The sequence below is a fragment of the Lactuca sativa genome, chromosome 5, assembly GCF_002870075.4.
Source record: "Lactuca sativa cultivar Salinas chromosome 5, Lsat_Salinas_v11, whole genome shotgun sequence".
NCBI classification, from domain to species: domain Eukaryota; kingdom Viridiplantae; phylum Streptophyta; class Magnoliopsida; order Asterales; family Asteraceae; genus Lactuca; species Lactuca sativa.
This window is the reverse complement of record NC_056627.2, coordinates 20,393,841-20,414,184: the sequence shown is the minus strand read 5'-3', so window position 1 is coordinate 20,414,184 and position 20,344 is coordinate 20,393,841. Positions and strand designations below refer to the sequence as shown.

The following is a 20,344-nucleotide window of genomic DNA, read 5'->3' as shown; positions in this document are numbered from 1 at the left end:
GTATTTGGTGTTATTTGTTTCAGGAACTAATGATGACCGTGGGAAGGCGCCGACTTGATCAGTACACACACGGGATTGTTATGTTATGAGATCTTGGGATTTTTATATGTCATGGATTGAGTTTCAAACATTGATGTTTTTATGAATATTAAATGAATTATGTTTTTATAAATGCGAAAAAATTGTTTTGAAATTTACGGTGTTACAAGTTGGTATCAGAGCCTTGGTTTGAGGGATTCGAGTACACCTTCGGGCGTATTTGAACTCAAACTGAGGATTTGAGAAATATTTTCAAAAGAGTAAAAGATTTTTGGAAACAACGCAGAGCAGAGTTGTGTGTATGATCAGTCCGCGCCCGAACGGTGATTTCCCAAGATACCCTCATATTATGTGTTATGATATTGATATGATGTATTATCATGCTAGAGTAGGCTAGGTATTCCTATTAGGACTAGAGTGGCCTGATTTGTGATGCCTTAGCCTAAGGAGAGGTGAGCTGCTATGAGATGCTTGAGAGCGATTAAATAGTAGCGAGGAGCTTAAGAGAGATATGTTAGAGAGTGGATTATGTATAATAGAGTACTTGGAATTTGGGATCCGAAGAGGAGGACTTGGGGTGTATTCTGATACGGTGCGGACAGTAGTATTGGGCCCGTACTACTGAAAGCACCGGGGCGGTGTACAGCCCAAGTAAGAATCTTTGGAATGCCAAGGATCAAGGAGGGATGAGTTGTCGAGTGTGAGTATGCTCGAATGGATTCTAATTTATCGTATGTTGTATTTCAGAGGTAGATCATGGTGAGGACACGTCATACGCCTGAGAGCAGTGGGGCCAGTGATGAGGAGATCCGCCAGATCATCCATGAGGAGGTGGCTGCGGCCATCAGAGCAGAGATACCAAATATGTTCGGGTCTATTAAGACCACGTTGATTGAGACTTTCGACGAGCGTTATGCTGCTCTTTCTGAGGCTGCAGTTGCAGCGGCCACCGCAGCTATTGCTGCCGCGAGGCCGCAGGGTGGTGATGCGTTGCTATTCCGAGAGTTCAGCAACACGAAACCGCCGGATTTTGATGGGACCCAGGACCCGGTGGCGGCTATGAGATGGATTTCAGACATAGAGGGGTGTTTCTTCACTTGCTCATCTCCTGAGCATTTGAGAGTTCGGTTCGCGCTGAACCAGCTTCGCTTGGGAGTAAAGGACTGGTGGAAGTTTGTGACGGCGCACTTTATGCTTGCTGAGATTGCGACAGTGACCTGGGAGAGGTTCACTGCCATGTTTCGAGATGAGTACGTTCCCCAGGTGGATAGGGAGCGTTTGGCCCAGGAGTTTCTGACCCTCAAGCAGGGTACTGAGTCTGTTACGGTGATTACCAGGATGTTCCACGAGAGGGCGATGTTTTTCCCTGAGCATGTGTCCACTGAGTAGGCACGTATGAGCCGATATTTAAGTATCTTGAGGTGAGACATTCAGGAGTTCGTGGCGAACTCCTCGTACCGGAAATTTGCCGAGCTTCAGGAAAATGCCCGGAAGAGGGAGATCCAGCTAGAGACTCAGGCTAGGGAGGAGGCGGAGTCTCAGGGGAGGGATCGGCGACCGGCACAGTGCCAGCCGGCAGCCAAGCAGGCCAAGCCCGCTGATCCCAAATCAGGGAGCCAGAAGGGCCGCACTTGTGGGAAGTGCGGCAAGGGTCATGATGGAGTTTGTAGAGCTGGATCTTGCTACAAGTGTGGCAAGGAGGGGCATATGGCCAAGGACTACCCCAAGGGGTTTGCAGTGTGTTTCCACTGCAACCAGACCGGACACCGGAAGGCAGAGTGTCCGCAGTTGTGGGGATCAGCTCAGGGAGCACCTCAGAGATCTGCCCCCTGCCGCCATCAGAGCTACCGAGAGTCGGCCAGTGAAGGCCGAGGCGGCGAAGGCACGAGGGAGAGCCTTTCAGTTGACCGTGGAGGAGGTCCGCGCAGCGCCCGATGTCGTGGCTGGTATGTATTCTTTCGTGTATTTATTTTGATGTTGAGATATTATGCTTATATTATGTTATGTGTAGGTACTTTTCTTGTGAATTATGTACCTGCCTTGGTGTTATTTGACTCGAGTGCGAGTCGGTCTTTTGTATCTTCGGCTTTTAGTCAGCATATCAGTGTTAGTCGTGAGGCGTTGAGTCGGCCTCTGAGAGTTTCCATAGCTGACGAGAGGGTGATATATGCCACGGAGGTTATCTGTGGGTGCATATTCGAGATTTTCGGTGTTGAGTTCTCGATTGATTTGGTTCCTATTGGGATGGGTGATGTCTGTGTCATTGTGGGCATGGACTGGCTGAGCAGATTCGGTGTGGTTATCGACTGCGAGCGGCAGCTAGTGACCATACGAGACCCTAGTGGGGGAGTTCTTATGGTGTATGGCGAGGGTACACGTTCTGGGTCAGTGTTTTGTTCGGCCGCTAGGGTGAGGCAGTGTCTACAGCAGGGCTGTAAGGGCTTTGTGGCATATCTGATGGATACGCGGGTTGATTCAGAGAGGCCGAGGTCAGTTGAGGAGGTTCCGATAGTGCGTGAGTTCCCGGATGTATTTCCAGAGGAGTTGTCGGGTGTGCCTCCCATGAGGCAAGTGGAGTTCAGTATCGATTTGGTTCCATGGGCCGCGCCTATCGCCAAGGTGCCTTATCACCTTGCACCTCCAGAGATGCAAGAGTTATCCTCGCAGCTTCAGGAGCTGCTAGGAAAGGGGTTTATTCGGCCGAGCAGCTCGCCATAGGGAGCGCCTATCCTTTTTGTCAAGAAGAATGATGGTTCACACCGGATGTGCATTGATTACCGGGAGTTGAACAAGCTGACGGTCAAGAACCGTTACCCGTTGCCGAGGATCGACGATTTGTTCGATCAGTTACAGGGTGCATCTTGGTTCTCCAAGATCGATTTGAGGTCTGGATATCATCAGGTGAGGGTGCGAGATGAGGACATCCATAAGACAGCGTTCAGGACGCGTTATGGGCATTACGAGTTTGTGGTGATGCCTTTTGGGCTCACCAATGCCCCGGCAGTGTTCATGGATCTCATGAACCGAGTGTGCAGTCCGATGTTGGACCGGTCGGTGATTGTATTCATCGACGACATTTTGGTATATTCGAGATCTAGAGAGCAGCATGAGGAGCATTTGAGGGAGATCCTCAAAGTTCTGAGATCGGAGAGGCTTTATGCCAAATTCTCCAAGTGTGATTTCTGGTTGTGAGAGGTCCAGTTCCTAGGGCATCTCGTTAACCAGAAAGGGATATTGGTCGACCCGGCCAAAGTTGAGGCAGTGATGAGTTGGGAGGTGCCGAGGTCACCCTCCGAGATCAGGAGTTTCTTAGGGTTGGCAGGTTATTATCGGAGATTTATCAAGGATTTCTCTAAGATCGCAGTGCCACTCACTAGGTTGACCCGGAAGGGTGTCGCTTTTTCATGGGGCCCCGAGCAGCAGGCCTCCTTTGAGACGCTTCGCCAAAGGTTATGCGAAGCCCCGGTGTTAGCCCTCCCAGAGGGGATGGAGGACTTTGTGGTATACTGTGATGCGTCGATCTTGGGTTGGGAGCGGTGCAGATGCAGAGAGGGCATGTGATAGCATACGCATCGAGGCAGCTGAAACCTCATGAGACGAGGTATCCCACCCATGATCTAGAGTTGGGGGCAGTAGTGTTCGCCCTCAAAATTTGGCGTCACTATCTATATGGGGTTTGGTGTACGATATACACGGACCATAAGAGCCTGAAGTATTTGATGGATCAGCCCAACCTAAATATGCGGCAGAGGAGGTGGTTGGATGTGGTCAATGCTTATGATTATGAGATCATGTACCATCCGGGCAAGCCTAATGTGGTAGCCGATGCCCTGGGTCGTAGGGCGGAGAGCGCCCCATTGCGAGATGTATGTTTGCGATTGACCGTGATGGCTTTGGTGTTGGACACTATTCGTGGAGCACAGGCTGAGGCCGTGAGATCGGAGAACCAGAAGAGAGAGCAAGTTGTTGGGTTGGTATCGGAGTTCGTTACCGATGGTCGGGGGCTTATGACATTTTAAGGGCGTATACGGGTACCATTTGTGGGAGGGACGCGTATCATTTTGATGGAAGAGGCTCATCGGTCGAAAGTCTTGATCCATCCTGGGGCCACTAAGATGTATTTGGACCTGAGGAGAGAGTATTGGTGGCCCTGTATGAAGAGGGATGTTGCGTGGTTTGTTGAAAGGTGGTTAACCTGCCGTAGGGTTAAGGCCGAGCACCAGAGACTGCATGGTAAGTTGCAACCGTTGGAGGTTCCCGAATGGAAGTGGGAACAGATTACCATGGATTTTATCACCAAATTACCAAGGACTTCTAGAGGAGTCGATGCAATTTGGGTGATTGTGGACAGGTTGACAAAGAGCGCCCACTTCCTTGCTATCAGTGAGAGCTCCTCCGCAGAGAAGTTAGCAGAGATGTACGTGAGGGAAGTGGTATCTCAGCATGGGGTGCCGATCTCGATTGTCTCAGACCGGGATGTATGTTTCACTTCTAGATTCTGGAAGAAGTTTCACAAGGAGTTGGGTACTACGCTGCATTTTAGTACCGCATATCACCCCCACACAGACGGACAGAGTGAGTGGACGATCCAGACGCTCGAGGACATGCTCCGGGCATGTGTGTTGGATTTCGGGGGGAGTTGGGATACGTATTTGCCCTTGCAGAGTTTTCCTACAACAACAGCCATCATTCGAGCATTGGTATGCCGCCCTTTGAGCTATTGTATGGGAGGAGGTGTCGGACCCAGTAGGTCAGAGATCGTGCTTCAGACGACAGAACAGATCCAGTAGGTCAGATAGAGGTTGTTGACCGCTCAGAGTCGTCAGAAGAGTTATGCGGATAGACGCTGGTCCGAGCTTGAGTTTAAGGTCGGCAACTTTGTGCTCCTGAAGGTCTCTCCTTGGAAAGGAGTGATTCGATTCAAGAAGAGGGGCAAGTTGGGGCCCCGATATATTGGTCCATTTCAGGCGGTCGCGAGGGTAGGTAGGGTAGCCTATCGCTTGGAGTTGCCAGTAGAGCTGGTTCAGATTCACGACACTTTCCACGTGTCGCAATTGCGGAAGTGTATAGCCGATAAGTCGGCAGTGGTTCCATTAGAGGATATTCAGGTGGATGCGAACCTGAATTATGCTGAGAGACCGGTGGCAATCAGAGATCATAAAATCAAGGTTTTGAGGAACAAGTAGGTACCCTGTGTTTTGGTTCAGTGGCAACATCGGAAGGGGTCCGAGATGACTTGGGAGCCGGAGCGTGAGATGCGTGAGCAGCATCCGGAGTTATTTGCGGAGCGAGACTTCGAGGGTGAAGTCTAGTTCTAGTGGGGGAGAATTGTAACATCCCGAATTCCCAGGTATTGTTAATTATTGTATTTTTGGTGATTTGTGAGGAGACTCGGTGAGTTAGAGCCCAAACTCACCGAGTATGATCGCGGTTATGGGTGCGAGTTCGTGTTTGGACTCGGCGAGTCCATGCTGTTTAATGAAACCCTAATTCCCCGGGTTTGGAGCCTATTTAAGGGCACTTATATCCTCCCATTGCGGCTACCAGTCCCTTGATAGAACCCTAAGAGAGCTAAATCGCTTTGAGAGAGAAGAAGTCACTTTTGGATCTTTGTATCCTTTGTTTAGCAAGAAGAGGGTGACAAGAGCAAGGAGGAGGTGAGATTCAAGCAGATCCAGAGTCCAGAGGCTTCATTTGAGGTAATAGTTCGAACCTCCTTCAGTTTTAGGGTTGATCTTTAGAGTTAGGGTTTTCTAACCCCCTTTGGAGAGTGATTATGTGAAGCAAAGGTCCCTCTTCGAGTTTGTGCCTTGGATCTGGGCTCAAAGAGGTCTAGAGACCTTAACCCTTGGATCTTTTTGGGTTAGTATGGAGTTATTGGACTTAGGTTGTCATTTTTGGGACCAAATCTCCTTTTGATGCCTTGTTGTGGTTATACAAGCATCAAGTTTTGAACTTTACGTGACATTCATGCTTGGGAAGGCCAGATCTATGGTTTGGGGAAACAGATCTGACCTCAGGAGGTCAATAGAGTTTGTGCATGGCATGACCTCGCCGAGTTGTTCTTGAGACTCGGCGAGTAGGGTTTGGGTTTCACGAAAATTGTTCAGCGAGTAGACTCACCGGGTTAGGGGATGACCCAGTGAGTCAGGGAGAGTCAAAAGGGGGCTGAGTCAAGCCGGAACTCGCTGAGTTGTTCTTGAGACTCGGCGAGTTGAGTCGTGGTGGCTCCGGGATTCATGCCAGGTGGAACTCGTCGAGTTAGGGAAGTACTCGACGTGTCAAGAGAGGATCCGAGGGAGTCAGTGAACACGTATAGACTCACCGAGTCGCTCTAGTGCACTCGCCGAGTCCGGTCAAAGTTGACCGTTGACCGTTGACCAGTGTTGACTTAATAGGGTTAGTCAACCTTAGTTGTGAAAGTGTTAATTAGAGATATAGTGTGTTATAGGAGGACTATAGCTCGGGAGATCGAGCGCTAGTGATTTCAGGGATTTGCGAGTTATCGAGATACGCGAGGTGAGTCTTCTCACTATACTTTACCTTGAGTAGGTAATCAGAGTTATGTGACAGAGTATTTGTATGCTATATGTATGTTATGTGTTGTACTGCATTATTTCTATATGATTTATGTTGTGCATGCTTATAGAGTTGGAACCGGAAGGTTCACAGAGTCAGAACCAGGGGGTTCACAGAGTAGGGTCCACGGACCCACAGAGTTATAGCCTCGAGTGGCTAATATGTGCTATGTGTGGTATTTTGGGGAACTCACTATGCTTTGTGCTTACAGTGTTTGGTGTTATTTGTTTCAGGTACTAGTGATGACCGTGGGAAGGCGCCGGCTTGATCAATACACACACGGGATTGTTATGTTATGAGATCTTGGGATTTTTATATGTCATGGATTGAGTTTCAAACATTGATGTTTTTATGAATATTAAATGAATTATTTTTTTATAAATGCGAAAAAATTGTTTTGAAATTTACGGTGTTACAGATTGACACCATTGCCAAACTACCCCCACCAACTAATGTGAAGGGCATTAGATGTTTTCTAGGACACGCGGGTTTTTACCGGCGTTTCATAAAAGATTTTTCCAAAATAACTAGACCTCCAACACAATTATTATTAAAAGATGCACCATTCATTTTTACTAAAGAGTGTTTAGAGGCATTTGAATTTTTAAAGGAAAAATTAACTAATGCCCCGATCATTGTTGCACCAAATTGGAGCTTACCATTTGAGATTATGTCTGATGCTAGTGACTTTGCATTAGGAGTTGTCCTTGGTCAAAGGGTCGATAAGCACTTTCGACCCATATATTATGCTAGCAAGACTCTAAATCCAGCCCAAGAGAATTACACCACCACTGAAAAGGAATTATTAGCTGTGGTGTATGCCTTTGAAAAATTCCGCCCTTACTTGGTTTTATCCAAAACTACTATTTTTACTGACCACTCGGCTATCAAGTATTTGTTTGCCAAACAGGATGCCAAGCCAAGACTAATACGATGGGTGCTACTTCTTCAAGAGTTTGACATAGAGATACGAGACAAGAAGGGAATGGAAAATGTAGCAGCTGACCACTTGTCAAGGCTTGAGAACCCGCAATTGCAAGAAGATAAAGTTGGAGACGACTTCCCGGACGAGTACATTATGGTGACCGTGGGAGAAGAGCCATGGTTCGCAGATATAGCTAATTATTTAGCTACAAAATACATCCAAAAAGATTTTAGCAGTCAACAAAAGAAGAAATTCTTTTCTGAATTAAAATATTACTTTTGGGACGAGCCATACCTCTTCCGAAGCTGTGCAGATGGGATCATACGAAGATGCGTATTCGGGAAGGAAAGCCGGAAAATATTAGAGCATTGTCATAGCGGGCCCACGGGTGGACACCATGGAGCACACTACACTGCAAAGAAGATCTTTGACATTGGGTTCTATTGGCCCACATTTTTTAAAGATGCAGCCCAATTTGTCAAAGAATGTGATGCTTGTCAAAGAGTGGGAAACATTTCATCTCGAAATGAAATGCCACAACATAGTATCCAAGTGTGCGAGGTGTTTGATGTGTGGGGAATCGACTTCATGGGACCATTTCCCATGTCTAAAGGAAACAAATACATATTGGTGGCGGTGGATTATGTATCCAAATGGGCGGAGGCACAAGCGTTACCAACAAATGACGGTTGGGTGGTGGTGCGGTTTTTAAAGAAATTATTCTCATGATTTGGAGTCCCGAAAGCCCTTATAAGTGACCGAGGCACACATTTTGCCAATGACCAATTGGAAAAGGTGTTAAAGAAATATGGGGTAACCCATAAGTTTTCCACATCCTACCATCCACAAACTAGTGGACAAACCGAAGTGACAAATCGAGCTTTAAAGCGAATTTTGGAGAAATCGGTGGGGAGCAATCGCAAGGAATGGTCGGATAAGCTAGATGACGCACTTTGGGATTTTCGTACAACTTTCAAAACACCTATTGGTACTACACCATATAGGTTAGTTTATGGAAAGCAATTCCATTTACCGATGGAGCTAGAGCATAAGGCGTTTTGGGCTTTAAAGATGTGCAACTTCAACATGGAGGAACTCAAGAGCAACCGGTTGATGCAAATGAACGCTCTTGAGGAGCCTAGAAAGGATGCATACTCTAGTTCGTTGATTTATAAAGAGAAGACCAAGATGTGGCATGACAAAAGGATAAAAGAAAATAAAGAATTTCATGAAGGCCAAAAAGTGTTGCTCTTTAATTCACGACTAAATTTTTTCTCGGGAATACTCAAGTCAAGATGGGATGGTCCTTTTTTGGTGAAGACGGTGTTTCCACATGGTGCTATAGAGCTATTGTCAAGAGATGGAACACCTTTCAAGGTCAATGGCCATAGGGTCAAAAAGTATGAAGAAGGAGTCCCCGGGAATGAAGGAATGGAAGAGTTGTTGTTGCTGGAAGGGATTGCAACCACGTAGAAGGGGAGGAGTCCAGCTAATGACTCCTTAAAAAGAAGCGCTTCTCAGGAGGCAACCCGAGTCTCAAGTTTGCATTTTCTTTCCTTTTCTTTAGTTTTATTTTTATCTTTTTCATTCGTCTTCTTCTAAGAATATAATTGCTTGAGGGCAAGCAATGCCTAGAGTGTGGGGTGGATGGCTAAAAGAATGAAAAAATACTTTAATTTTTCAAAACAGTCAAATTTTTACAAACTGCAGGGTTTACTCGCCGAGTAGGCACGTATACTCGGCGAGTACCTACCCGAGTAACCCGATAAAACGCGTAACAACATTTCTACTCGGCGAGTAGGAACTTTCTACTCGGCGAGTATCCAATTTACACGGATGATATTTAATCTGTAAAATAAGGGTTTTCACCCATTCAACCCTTATACTCGCTGTGCACAACGTTCCCTCAAGCATCTTCTGCGACTTCTTCAAGTTTCTTCAAATTTCCACTTAATCTTCGTATTTCAAAGGAAAAGGTAGCATCTTTACACTTTAAACTCATCAAAGGTTCAAGCTTTATCATCGATTTGCCCCTATTTTGCTTGAATTCGGATTTGGGGGTTTTCCTCAAATTCTAGGGTTTTAATTTAGCCATGAATTAGGTAATATCAGGAGGAATTTCTTTTGGATTTATGGTTAGATGACACATTACAACAAACCCCTGTAAAAAATTTGGAGTTTTGGACAGCCTACACATGACCGACACAAGACTGTTACCGATGTTCATCCTACTCACCGAGTAGGTCGTGTACTCGGCGAGTAGATGACTGTCCAGACCTGATTTGTTCGTTTTTAATTACTGGGTATTGTTTGTTTGTGTTCCTTTGATGTTGTTATGCAGGTATCATGGCCAGAAGGGGGCAGTCTTCTAGGGGGGAGCCAAAGTGATATCCCGTGGCTTTCATTTCAACAAATGACTTCCAAATCATCCCAAGCTCGGGCGAAAAACAGATTAGAGGCGCTCAAGCAGAAGGAAATCCATTTGCCCAACGCTGTTGACTGGGATTGGTTGGGAAATGTGGGATTGGAGGAGGAGCTCATACCATACTTGGTGAAGGAGTGCAGTTTGGGGTATACCACCATCACATGTGATGGTTGGTTACAATTATTCAAGATACAAGAACCTGTGTATGCCGAGTTGTGTTGGGAATTTTTTGCTACCATCTCATTCCGAGGTGGTAGTGAGTATTACAACCCCAACACAATTTATTTTTCTTTGGGCGGGGAGCTGCGACAGTGCAGCATTGCTGAGTTTTCTTGGAGGCTGGGGATTTATGATCAGAGCACGATGATGACTGAGGACTTTGAATTCCAGAACTACTTTGAGCACTTTCACTACAGCATTTATCCACTTTTTGTGAAGAATTGTTACTGGGGATTTTCTAAGAAGCTTGTTCCGTGAAATTTTCGAGCTGTCAACCTCACGAGGCACATGACACCCAAGACATGGGTGAGCTGTTCCCATGTCTAAATTCAAGTGAAGATGGAGCTGAAGAAAAGAGTATCAACCTATCGACTGCTACCCCAGGGGAGTTTGTTCCAATTCTCTTTATATTTGCATTTTTATTTTTTTTGGCATAATATGCAATGAGGGCATTGCATAAAATAAGTGTGGGGTAGGGGGTTGGTCACATATTAGAAAATTTAGAATCTTAATTTAGGCTATTTTTTTAAAAATTGTTGCATACCAAAAATATTACTTAGGACTTAATTTAGAAAATTTTGGTAAAAGCAAATTAGGATTCCATGTTAGAATTGTGTTGATAATTGCATGAAAACCCAAATGTTTAGTTGAGCCTATACACATTCTAGTGCATTTGTGGCTTCCTTATTCCAGTGAAATCATGGGACAAAAACACGACCCCGCTCAGCCTGAGGGATGTAATATGTTTAGCAGCCTAAACCTTAAATGTATCCAAGAAAATTATTATCGTTAGCCAATAAAGGTTGAGGTTGAGCGCCCCTGCTTAAGCATGTAGGTTTTTAGTGAAAAAAAAGTGAGGTACATGTAAAAAAAAGAGAGAGAATTGCAAGAAAAGTTGAAGAATTTTGGAGCAAATAAAGTGAAGATCAAAAGATCAAAATTCCAAGAAATCCAAAAGTTGAAGATACCAAAAAAATCAAACAATAAAGGTGGTGAATTCAAAGAGATCAAAGATCAAATTATCAAGAAAGTGAAGAATTCAAAAGAGCTCCATATTCATATCATAAATTGTAATTCTAGATTATGTATGCTTGGGTTGCTCAACTAAAAATACCTTGAGGGTAAGAGGTTTTCTGCGGATGGATTCGGAGGGATGCATAAAATGAGCATAGTTCGGGGTGAGTGGGCGAGTGTTTATGAGGATTGTGAGTATTTGGAGTATGGGGGTATTTAGGACAATTTTAGACACAAATGCATGTGTTGCGGTCTTGGCATAATGGCTGGGCTAGATTGGAGTTGTTATATGTGATTCTAATATGTTTAAAATTCAATTTTGCTGGGGGGCAAACAAAAGACAAGTGTGGGGTATTTTGATATGTGCATAATTAGTTAATTATTTAGCATACATTTTTATTCATTTTTAACTAATTATGTGTATAATGTGGACAAAAGGTACTTAATATTGTTTAAATTTTGTTTTCAGTCCAAAAGACATGCTTGGGAGTGAAAGGGAACAAGGGGAAGCAATTAGAGACCAAAAAATAAAGATTGAGGGACAAAAGCTTACCTACTCGGCGAGTACACGAGCCTACTCGGCGAGTCCATCAGAATATTCCAGAAGATAAGCCACGACTCCTGATTTGAGACGGATAACTAAGAACCTACTCGGCGAGTTGGGTCTGCTACTCTCCGAGTACACCCTGTTTTGAGATAGTTATAAAAACCGAGCCTTTATCCAATGGGGATACTTTTCTGGCATTTTTTGAAGATCCATCTGCGATTGAGAACCCTTGAAGGCGCTGAGGAACTCTAATCTTCAATCTTTTGAAGAATCAAAGCAACTAGGTTAATCATTCCACTTAGCTTTAGGAATTAAGTATGTTTAGTCTAGTTAAACTTGTTTTTGTGTTTGTTTTTACTGCAACTATGAGCTAAATACGTTTTTGTTCCTGTTTGGGGAATACCAAGGAACTCCTATTGTTTAATTCTTAGCTTTTGATTGATTGTTTATTGGTGATTTATTAAATTAAGTTTGTTAAAGAACCTTATGCATTAATCACAACTATTTTATGTTAATTGGAAGACAATTAAGCTGCATGAACATCTCTTAGTTGTTAACCTCATATGTCTATGTGAACACTTAATCATATGCTTAGGAATAATGATTATGAAACTAAGATTAACAAGAAAATAGGTAGATTAATGTGTGAGCTTGTTTGAGAAACCATCAAACAAGAGGTTAATGATGGGTTTTAGCCATAAGAACTTTCCTATGTGCGCATGCAAAACCCTAATGCTTGGATCTAGGCTTTCTAATTAAACATGCTTTGAATCCAAGACTTCTAATGACTAATTAGGTGTAAAACAATACAAAATCAGATCTAGAAGCATACCTTTGAATCTCTTGTTATATCTTGTTGTCTTAGAGCTCTAGAGTTACAATTGTCACTCCTCTAATGGCTTACAAACACCAAATAGCAAGGAGGATGATTTGAGAGAGAGGATCGAGGAGGAAATTTGGCCAAGGATTCTCTACTTGAGATGAGATGCCGATTTCCCTTTGCCATAGGGTCTATTTATACTTGTAGACTCCTTAAGGGTTACAACTTAAACCCTAGTTGGATAATCTTTCCTTAAAGCAATCCAAATCCATTCCTTAGATAACCTTGGACGATTTTAAGCTATCCCTAGCTTCTAGAATTCGTCCATCCTCTATCCAATAAGGATTTACAGTCTAAAGTTTAACTATCAAACAATTGACAGTTTATACCCTCTTATTTAATTAATCTCTTTAAGTCACCAAATTAATACCAATTAATTTATGACTTATATTAATCAAATAACAATATTATTATTCTTTATATTATTCTCATAATATATTAATAATATTTATTCTCTCTTAATAAATCATCCTATCAAGTTGCTATGGTGAAGGAAACCCAAAAGGACCATGCACAATCGGGTCAAATACTTGCCTAATATAGTTGCAGCCTTAGACACTATTCCAACAGTCTCCCACTTGGATAAGTCTAGTAACTATATGCACAAGTACAACTCGATTTGCAATCGTAGCTCTCAAAGACGCTGTCAAACTCTGATCTAATCAATCTTGTCCTTTAGATAAGGGATCGTACAGTCCTCAATTAGATATCATGCTGACAATTCTATGGAATGATTAGTCAAGCATTTAGGTTTCTCGATATCTGATTTATTTGACATAGAACTTAATCGAACACATCAATTCAGTTCTGACCGGGCCCGACACATAAGTCAAATCAAATCATCGAGCGGCCGAGATATCGCTTTTACCTTCTTAGGATAAAAGTTACAGATAAACTTCGACTTATATGCATTTACATATTCATTAACCAACTATACACAACAATTCGTTTTATAACACCGAGTTACTGATGCGTTTTCGCATTATCAATGTACAATCAATTAACAAATAACAAACCATATATCTAGGTTTTAAGACTATATGATATCATTGTCTTGCGATCACCCTTTTATATCATATTCCATAAGGTGATTCCAGCAAGCGCGGGTTTGTTCCAATGCTCAAAACCAGTTCATAAGCACTCATGAACGTCGTAGCAATCTTTTGCTATGTCTAATACCATTTAGACAATCTACGCACCAATTCACGACAATCTTCATTCATATCTACTTCCAACATATGAACGATTGTGGACAATTTGAATAATTCAATTATTCTTAATAAACTCAATTATTCTGGAAGTCAAAACATGCAAAATGAAACAATAGTTAAACAATTAACATAAGACAGTAACATTACTTATAAATAAAACTCCTTTATTTAATCATCAAATGTTAATTACATTTATCTATTACACGTTTCTACTACTATCTAATCTATGCTAATATCATCCTTCAGCCCAATACTCCTAGCATGCTGCAAGTGCTTAACCCTACTCAGTCCCTTGGTAAGCGGATCTGCTGGGTTATCTTCTGATGATATCCTCTTCACTACGAGTTGTCCTTCTTCTACACGATGTCTAATAAAGTGATATTTTCTGTCGATATGTCTTGATCTACCATGATCTCTCGGTTCCTTGGTCAAGGAAACCGCTCCTTCATTATCACAAAATCTCCATGGGCTCCTTTATGGCAGGTACAACTCCAAGATCACTGATGAAGTTCTTCAGCCATATTGCCTCCTTCGACGCTTCGCTAGCTGCAATGTACTCTGATTCGCACGTTAAATCAGCTACGGTTTCCTGCTTGGAACTTTTCCAAGTCACTGCTCCTCCATTTAGGGTAAAGACCCAGCCCGAATGCGAACGGTAGTTGTCCCTGTCGGTCTGAAAACTGGCGTCACTATACCCTCGCACCTTCAAGTCATCACTCCCTCCGAGGACTAAGAACGATTCCTTCATCCTCCGAAGGTACTTAAGGATATTCTTCACCGCAATCCAATGGGCTCTGCCAGGGTTCCCTTGATATCTACTAACCATGCTCAAAGCAAAGGCTACATCAGGGCGAGTACAAGTCATAGCGTACATGATTGAGCCAACTGCGGAAGCGTATGGTACTCGGCTCATTTCTGCTATTTCAGGTTCGGTACTCGGACTTTGAGTCTTACTCAACTTGGCATTACTTTGTATCGGTAATTCTCCCTTCTTCGAGTTTTCCATACTAAAACGTTTTAGTACCTTCTCTAAGTAAGTGTTCTGACTAAGTCCTATTAGTCTCTTACTTCTCTCTCTTACTATCCTTATTCCCAAAATGTAAGAAGCCTCTCCGAGGTCCTTCATAGCGAAGCACTTCCCGAGCCAGGACTTAACTTCCTGCAGAGTCGGGATGTCATTTCCTATGAGCAATATGTCATCGACATATAGAACGAGGAAGCTTACTATACTCCCACTGGCTTTGACATATACACAAGATTCATCTTCGCTTCATACAAATCCAAACTCTTTGACTTTCTCATCGAAGCAAAGATTCCATCTGCGAGGCGCTTGCTTAAGTCCATAAATGGACTTCTCAAGCTTACACACTCTATTCGGATGCTTCGAATCCACAAACCCCTCTAGCTGATCCATGTAAACATCCTCAGCCAACTTTTCGTTAAGGAAAGCGGTCTTGACATCTATCTGCCAAATCTCATAATCATGAAATGCGGCAATCGCTAGCATTACTTTAATAGATTTTATCTTCGCAACTGGTGAGAAGGTCTCATCATAGTCAACTCCGGGAGTTTGAGTAAAGCCCTTCACGGCCAATCGCGCTTTATATGTGTGTACGTTTCCATCCACATCGGTCTTCTTCTTGAATATCCATTTGCACCCAACGGTCTTACGTCCGAGCACATTATCAACCAAATTCCAAACTTGGTTATCATACATGGATTGGATCTCGCTATCCATTGCCTCTTTCCATTTTTCAGACTCCGGGCCTGCCATGGCTTCCTTATAGCTATTAGGTTCATCAAGATTTATTAGTGTACCATCACTAATATACGTGTCCCCTTCGGTAGTAATATGAAAACCATAAAACTGGGGTTGAACTCTAACTCTATCGGAACGTCTAAGAGGTAAGGATTCGTCAATCGGTTCAACCGAAGTTTCCTCCTCGGGTTGAGTGCCAGTGGTAGAGGTTCCTTCATCTATCGACTTTTGAATCTCTTCAAGCTCGATTTGCCTCCCACTGTCGCCTTGGCCTATGAGTTCTTGCTCTCGGAAAACCCCTCTCCTTGCAACAAAGACAACATTGTCCTTCGGTCTATAGAAGAGATATCCAAAGGATTTCTGCGGGTAGCCGATGAAAATACATCGCTCACTATGAGGTTCGATCTTGTCGTGAGTATCTCGTCTTACGAAAGCCTCGCAACCCCAAACCTTGATATGTGCTAACGAGGGAGCTTTCCCTGTCCACATCTCGTGAGGTGTTTTGGCAACCTTCTTAGTAGGGACTCTGTTAAGGATATGGGCAGCAGTCTCTAAGGCATACCCCCAAAAAGAGATAGGTAGTGAAGCACGACTCATCATAGAGCGAACCATGTCCAACAAGGTTCGATTACGCCTTTCTGCCACGCCATTCAACTGCGGTGTCGTAGGAGGCGTCAATTGTGAAACTATTCCACACTCCTTGAGATAATCATGGAATTCAAGACTTAGGTACTCTGCTCCTCGATCGGATCGAAGCATCTTTATTTTCCTGCCCAATTGATTCTCCACTTCATTCTTGAACTCTTTGAATTTTTCAAAGGTTTCTGACTTTTGCTTGATTAAATAGATATACCCATATCTACTATAATCATCGGAAAAAGTCACGTAGAAGCGGTTCCCATCCTTCGTGGTTGAGCTAGACGGTCCACATACATCGGTATGTATTAGGTCCAATAGACCCTCACCCCTTTCACATGTACTTGTGAAGGGTGACTTGGTCATCTTTCCAAGTAAACAAGACTCGCACGTGTCATCTTCCCTAAGGTCGAATGACTCCAACACTCCATCCTTTTGGAGTTGGGATATGCGTTTCTTGTTGACATGTCCAAGACGACAGTGCCACAAGGATGCTCTATCCATACTATTGGAAGAATCTATGTTCAAAACATCATTTCCTAAGTTATCAACAATCATAACAGTTTCATATATTCCATTACATGGTATAGCTTCAAAATAAAAGACACCATTTAGATAAGCTAAAATAGAACCATTCTCATTATTAAAAGAAAATCTAAAACCTTGTCTAAACAAACCATGAAATGAAATGATGTTTCTAGCCATTTCTGGCGAATAGCAACAATTATTCAAATCTAAACATAAATTATTCCTAAGCACTAAAGAATACGCTCCAATCTTGGTCACAAGCGACGATCTTCTGTTCCCCATGATTAGATTGATCCTCCCTTGCTCCACATCCCTACTTCTTCTTAGTCCCTGCACATTAGAACAAATGTGATAACCACAACCGGTATCAAGAACCCAAGAAATAGCATGATTAGAATTGTTATATTTAATTGTGTATATACCTGCGAAGGACGGCTTGATCTTTCCTTCCTTAATGGCTTGCAGGTACTCTTGGCAGCTTCTCTTCCAATGTCCTATCTTATGGCAGTGGTGGCACTCTGCCTCCTTCGGGTTAGGGCAGGGATTAGCAGGATCAACTTTGGTCCCACTAGAAGAGGCACCATATCGGGCTTTAACCTTGCGATAGTTCTTAGACGAAGCCTTCCTCTTCTTTCCCTTTCCTTGTCCAATTGCCAAGACAGGAGCAGCGGGCGGATTAGGAGTTGGTGCAACAGACTTGTCCTTGAAGTTGCTCTCAGTGACTCTCAAGAGACCTTGGAGTTTGCTTAGGGCGACCTCCTCTTTGTTCATGTGGTAGGTCATCCTAAATTGATTGTAGCGTGGAGGCAAAGAGTGAAGCACCATGTCGATCGCCAAGTCTTCCCCAAATTCAACATTTAACTTGTGAAGACGGTCGACATACCTTTGCTTCTTTTTCAGGTGCACGGTAAGAGATTCTCCATGACCCATCTTAGCGGAAATCATGTTAGTGAAAATCTCATAACACTCTTGTCTCGCGTTTTGGTGGTATCTCTCCAATAAGTCTTGATGCATCTCGTACGGGTACATGTCCTCATAGGACTTTTGGAATTCGGAGTTCATGGTGGCTATCATGATGCAATGTACCTTCGTTGAATCGCGCTCATGAGTTTCAAAAGGGGTCATTTCAGCCGGAGTAGCGATTTCAGGGTTGATTTTCTCGAGCTTCTCATCGAGGACATACTCCTTATCCTCATAGCGAGCAATGGTGCGAATGTATCTTATCCATTCGCTAAAGTTCGTCCCATCGAAAGTGACCTTTTGACAAAGGCTCATCAATGTGAAAGAACTAGTAGCAGCGTTGTTTGCGTTCGACATATACAAATAGAAAGGACAAAGATAGATTAGAATATGAATCCCTAATTATCACCCAATAAGAAAAATTAGGGCTAGGATCCAACAACAATATTTACATATTAGAAAAGGGATGCCGTAATCTAACATGCAAATAATATGAAGGTAAGTGAATGACGATTCACTAATTCTCCACCATAAAAACCTAACTATAAGTCCTAAATGTATTGAGAATTCCTAGGTTCGGATGAGATTCATTGAAACTATTCAATGGCATGTTTAAATCTCAATATGCCCCTCTTGTTTGTGACTAGGATACCGAGGATCACAAAGCGGGTGTGAATTACCATGCAAATTCACATGGTGCCTTCATTGTAACGATCACCTATTCGATGTGCCGGTAAACCACACACGCTCCATCGAACTATGATAAACAATGAATCACCCTTTGCCACCTTTGCTTAGAACCAATTAGTGTGCCGGTAAACCACACACGCTCCACTAACTTCTTAGCAAGGGTGCAAAGTGTAATTTCATGGGATTGCATCAATTCACTTTTCCTAAAGTAACTAAGATTGGGAATTTTTTAAAAAATATGTGTAGTTACTTTGTATATTATACTTTTAATGAGAGGATGAGGTTGCCCTATCCTACCCGTTCGGCTAACGACCCTCCACCGATCAAGCAAGCGGTGGGTGTGAGTGTACACCCATTAAGCGCCATTTTATAGGCCACAACCTTATACCCACCTTATAGATCGGCTTCGTGAATGAGGCCTACTAACGGTAAGACTAGCATTTTAGTTATATATATATATATATATATATATATATATTAATCTTGTAATATTATATTAGTATAGGGTTGTATTTTAAACTTTTAAAAATCTAGGGTTTGAAATTTAAATTGTCTAAATTAAAACTTTTTATCACAAAACATAAATTTCAAAACTTGAGGACAAGTTTTAAACATTTAAAACATGGAGGATCAAATAACAAATAATTCTAATTAACAATTAATTTCCTAATTATCTATATTTGATTTATTCAAGATTTCTTGCAAGATAATTACCAATTTAATCAAAATAATTAATTAATTATCATATAAGGAAATTAAATAGTTTATTAGTTGATAAATATCTTTAATTAGATCAAGATTATAGTCATATATATCAAAAAATCGAATTAGGGTTGATCTAATATGATTAAGGTAAGTTTCCATAAGATAATCATGAAGAAATCCCGAATCTGACCTTTCCTGACGCTTGGACTCGCCGAGTGCACCAAGGGACTCGCCGAGTCAGGCCAACTCGCCGAGTCCATGACTCAGAAACACAAAAATCGAATTTTGCAGTTAAGTTTCAAACAAACAAGCAACAATTTAATAGAAACCAAGCTAGGCTCTGATGCCACTGATGGGTTTTAGCCATAAGAACTTTCCTATGTACGCATGCAAAACCCTAATGCTTGGATCTAGGCTTTCTAATTAAACATGCTTTGAATCCAAGACTTCTAATGACTAATTAGGTGTAAAACAATACAAAATCAGATCTAGAAGCATACCTTTGAATCTCTTGTTTGATCTTGTTGTCTTGGAGCTCTAGAGTCACAATTGTCACTTCTCTAATGGCTTACAAACACCAAATAGCAAGGAGGAGGATTTGAGAGAGAGGAGAGGGGAGGAAATTCGGCCAGGGATTCTCTACTTGAGATGAGATGCCGATTTCCCTTTGCCATAGGGTCTATTTATACTTGTAGACTCCTTAAGGGTTACAACTTAAACCCTAGTTGGATAATCTTTCCTTAAAGCAATCCAAATCCATTTCTTAGATAACCTTGGACGATTTTAAGCTATCCCTAGCTTCTAGAATTCGTCCATCCTCTATAAGTTTAACTATCAAATAATTGACAGTTTATACCCTCTTATTTAATTAATCTCTTTAAGTCACCAAATTAATACCAATTAATTTATGACTTATATTAATCAAATAACAATATTATTGTTCTTTATATTATTCTCATAATATATTAATAATATTTATTCTCTCTTAATAAATCATCCTATCAAGTTTCTATAGTGAAGGCAACCCAAAAGGACCATGCACAATCGGGTCAAATACTTGCCTAATATAGTTGCAGCCTTAGACACTATTCCAACAGTTAATTGAACCACTAATTTGATTAACCACTACAAATCTTATTTAATCCAAATTATTAATCTAAGGAATTAATTAGTTTAAACACTTGATCACTGCTTGAATTAATTAATTGTCTAAGGGTTAGGAGTAAT

General features: G+C 42.3%; 1 protein-coding gene across 1 annotated transcript; it reads left to right on the top strand.

Annotated features, from left to right (window-relative positions):
* Nucleotides 1-8,578: 8,578 nt before the first annotated feature.
* On the top strand, nucleotides 8,579-9,016 carry LOC111914837 (uncharacterized). The gene has a single exon (XM_023910545.1). It carries the CDS (start codon nucleotides 8,579-8,581, stop codon nucleotides 9,014-9,016), a length of 438 nt encoding a protein of 145 aa, XP_023766313.1.
* Nucleotides 9,017-20,344: the final 11,328 nt, after the last annotated feature.

Excerpts from the sequence above, each read along its gene's own strand:
- LOC111914837 (XM_023910545.1), top strand. The coding sequence starts at position 8,579 with ATGGAGCTAGAGCATAAGGCGTTTTGGGCTTTAAAGATGTGCAACTTC.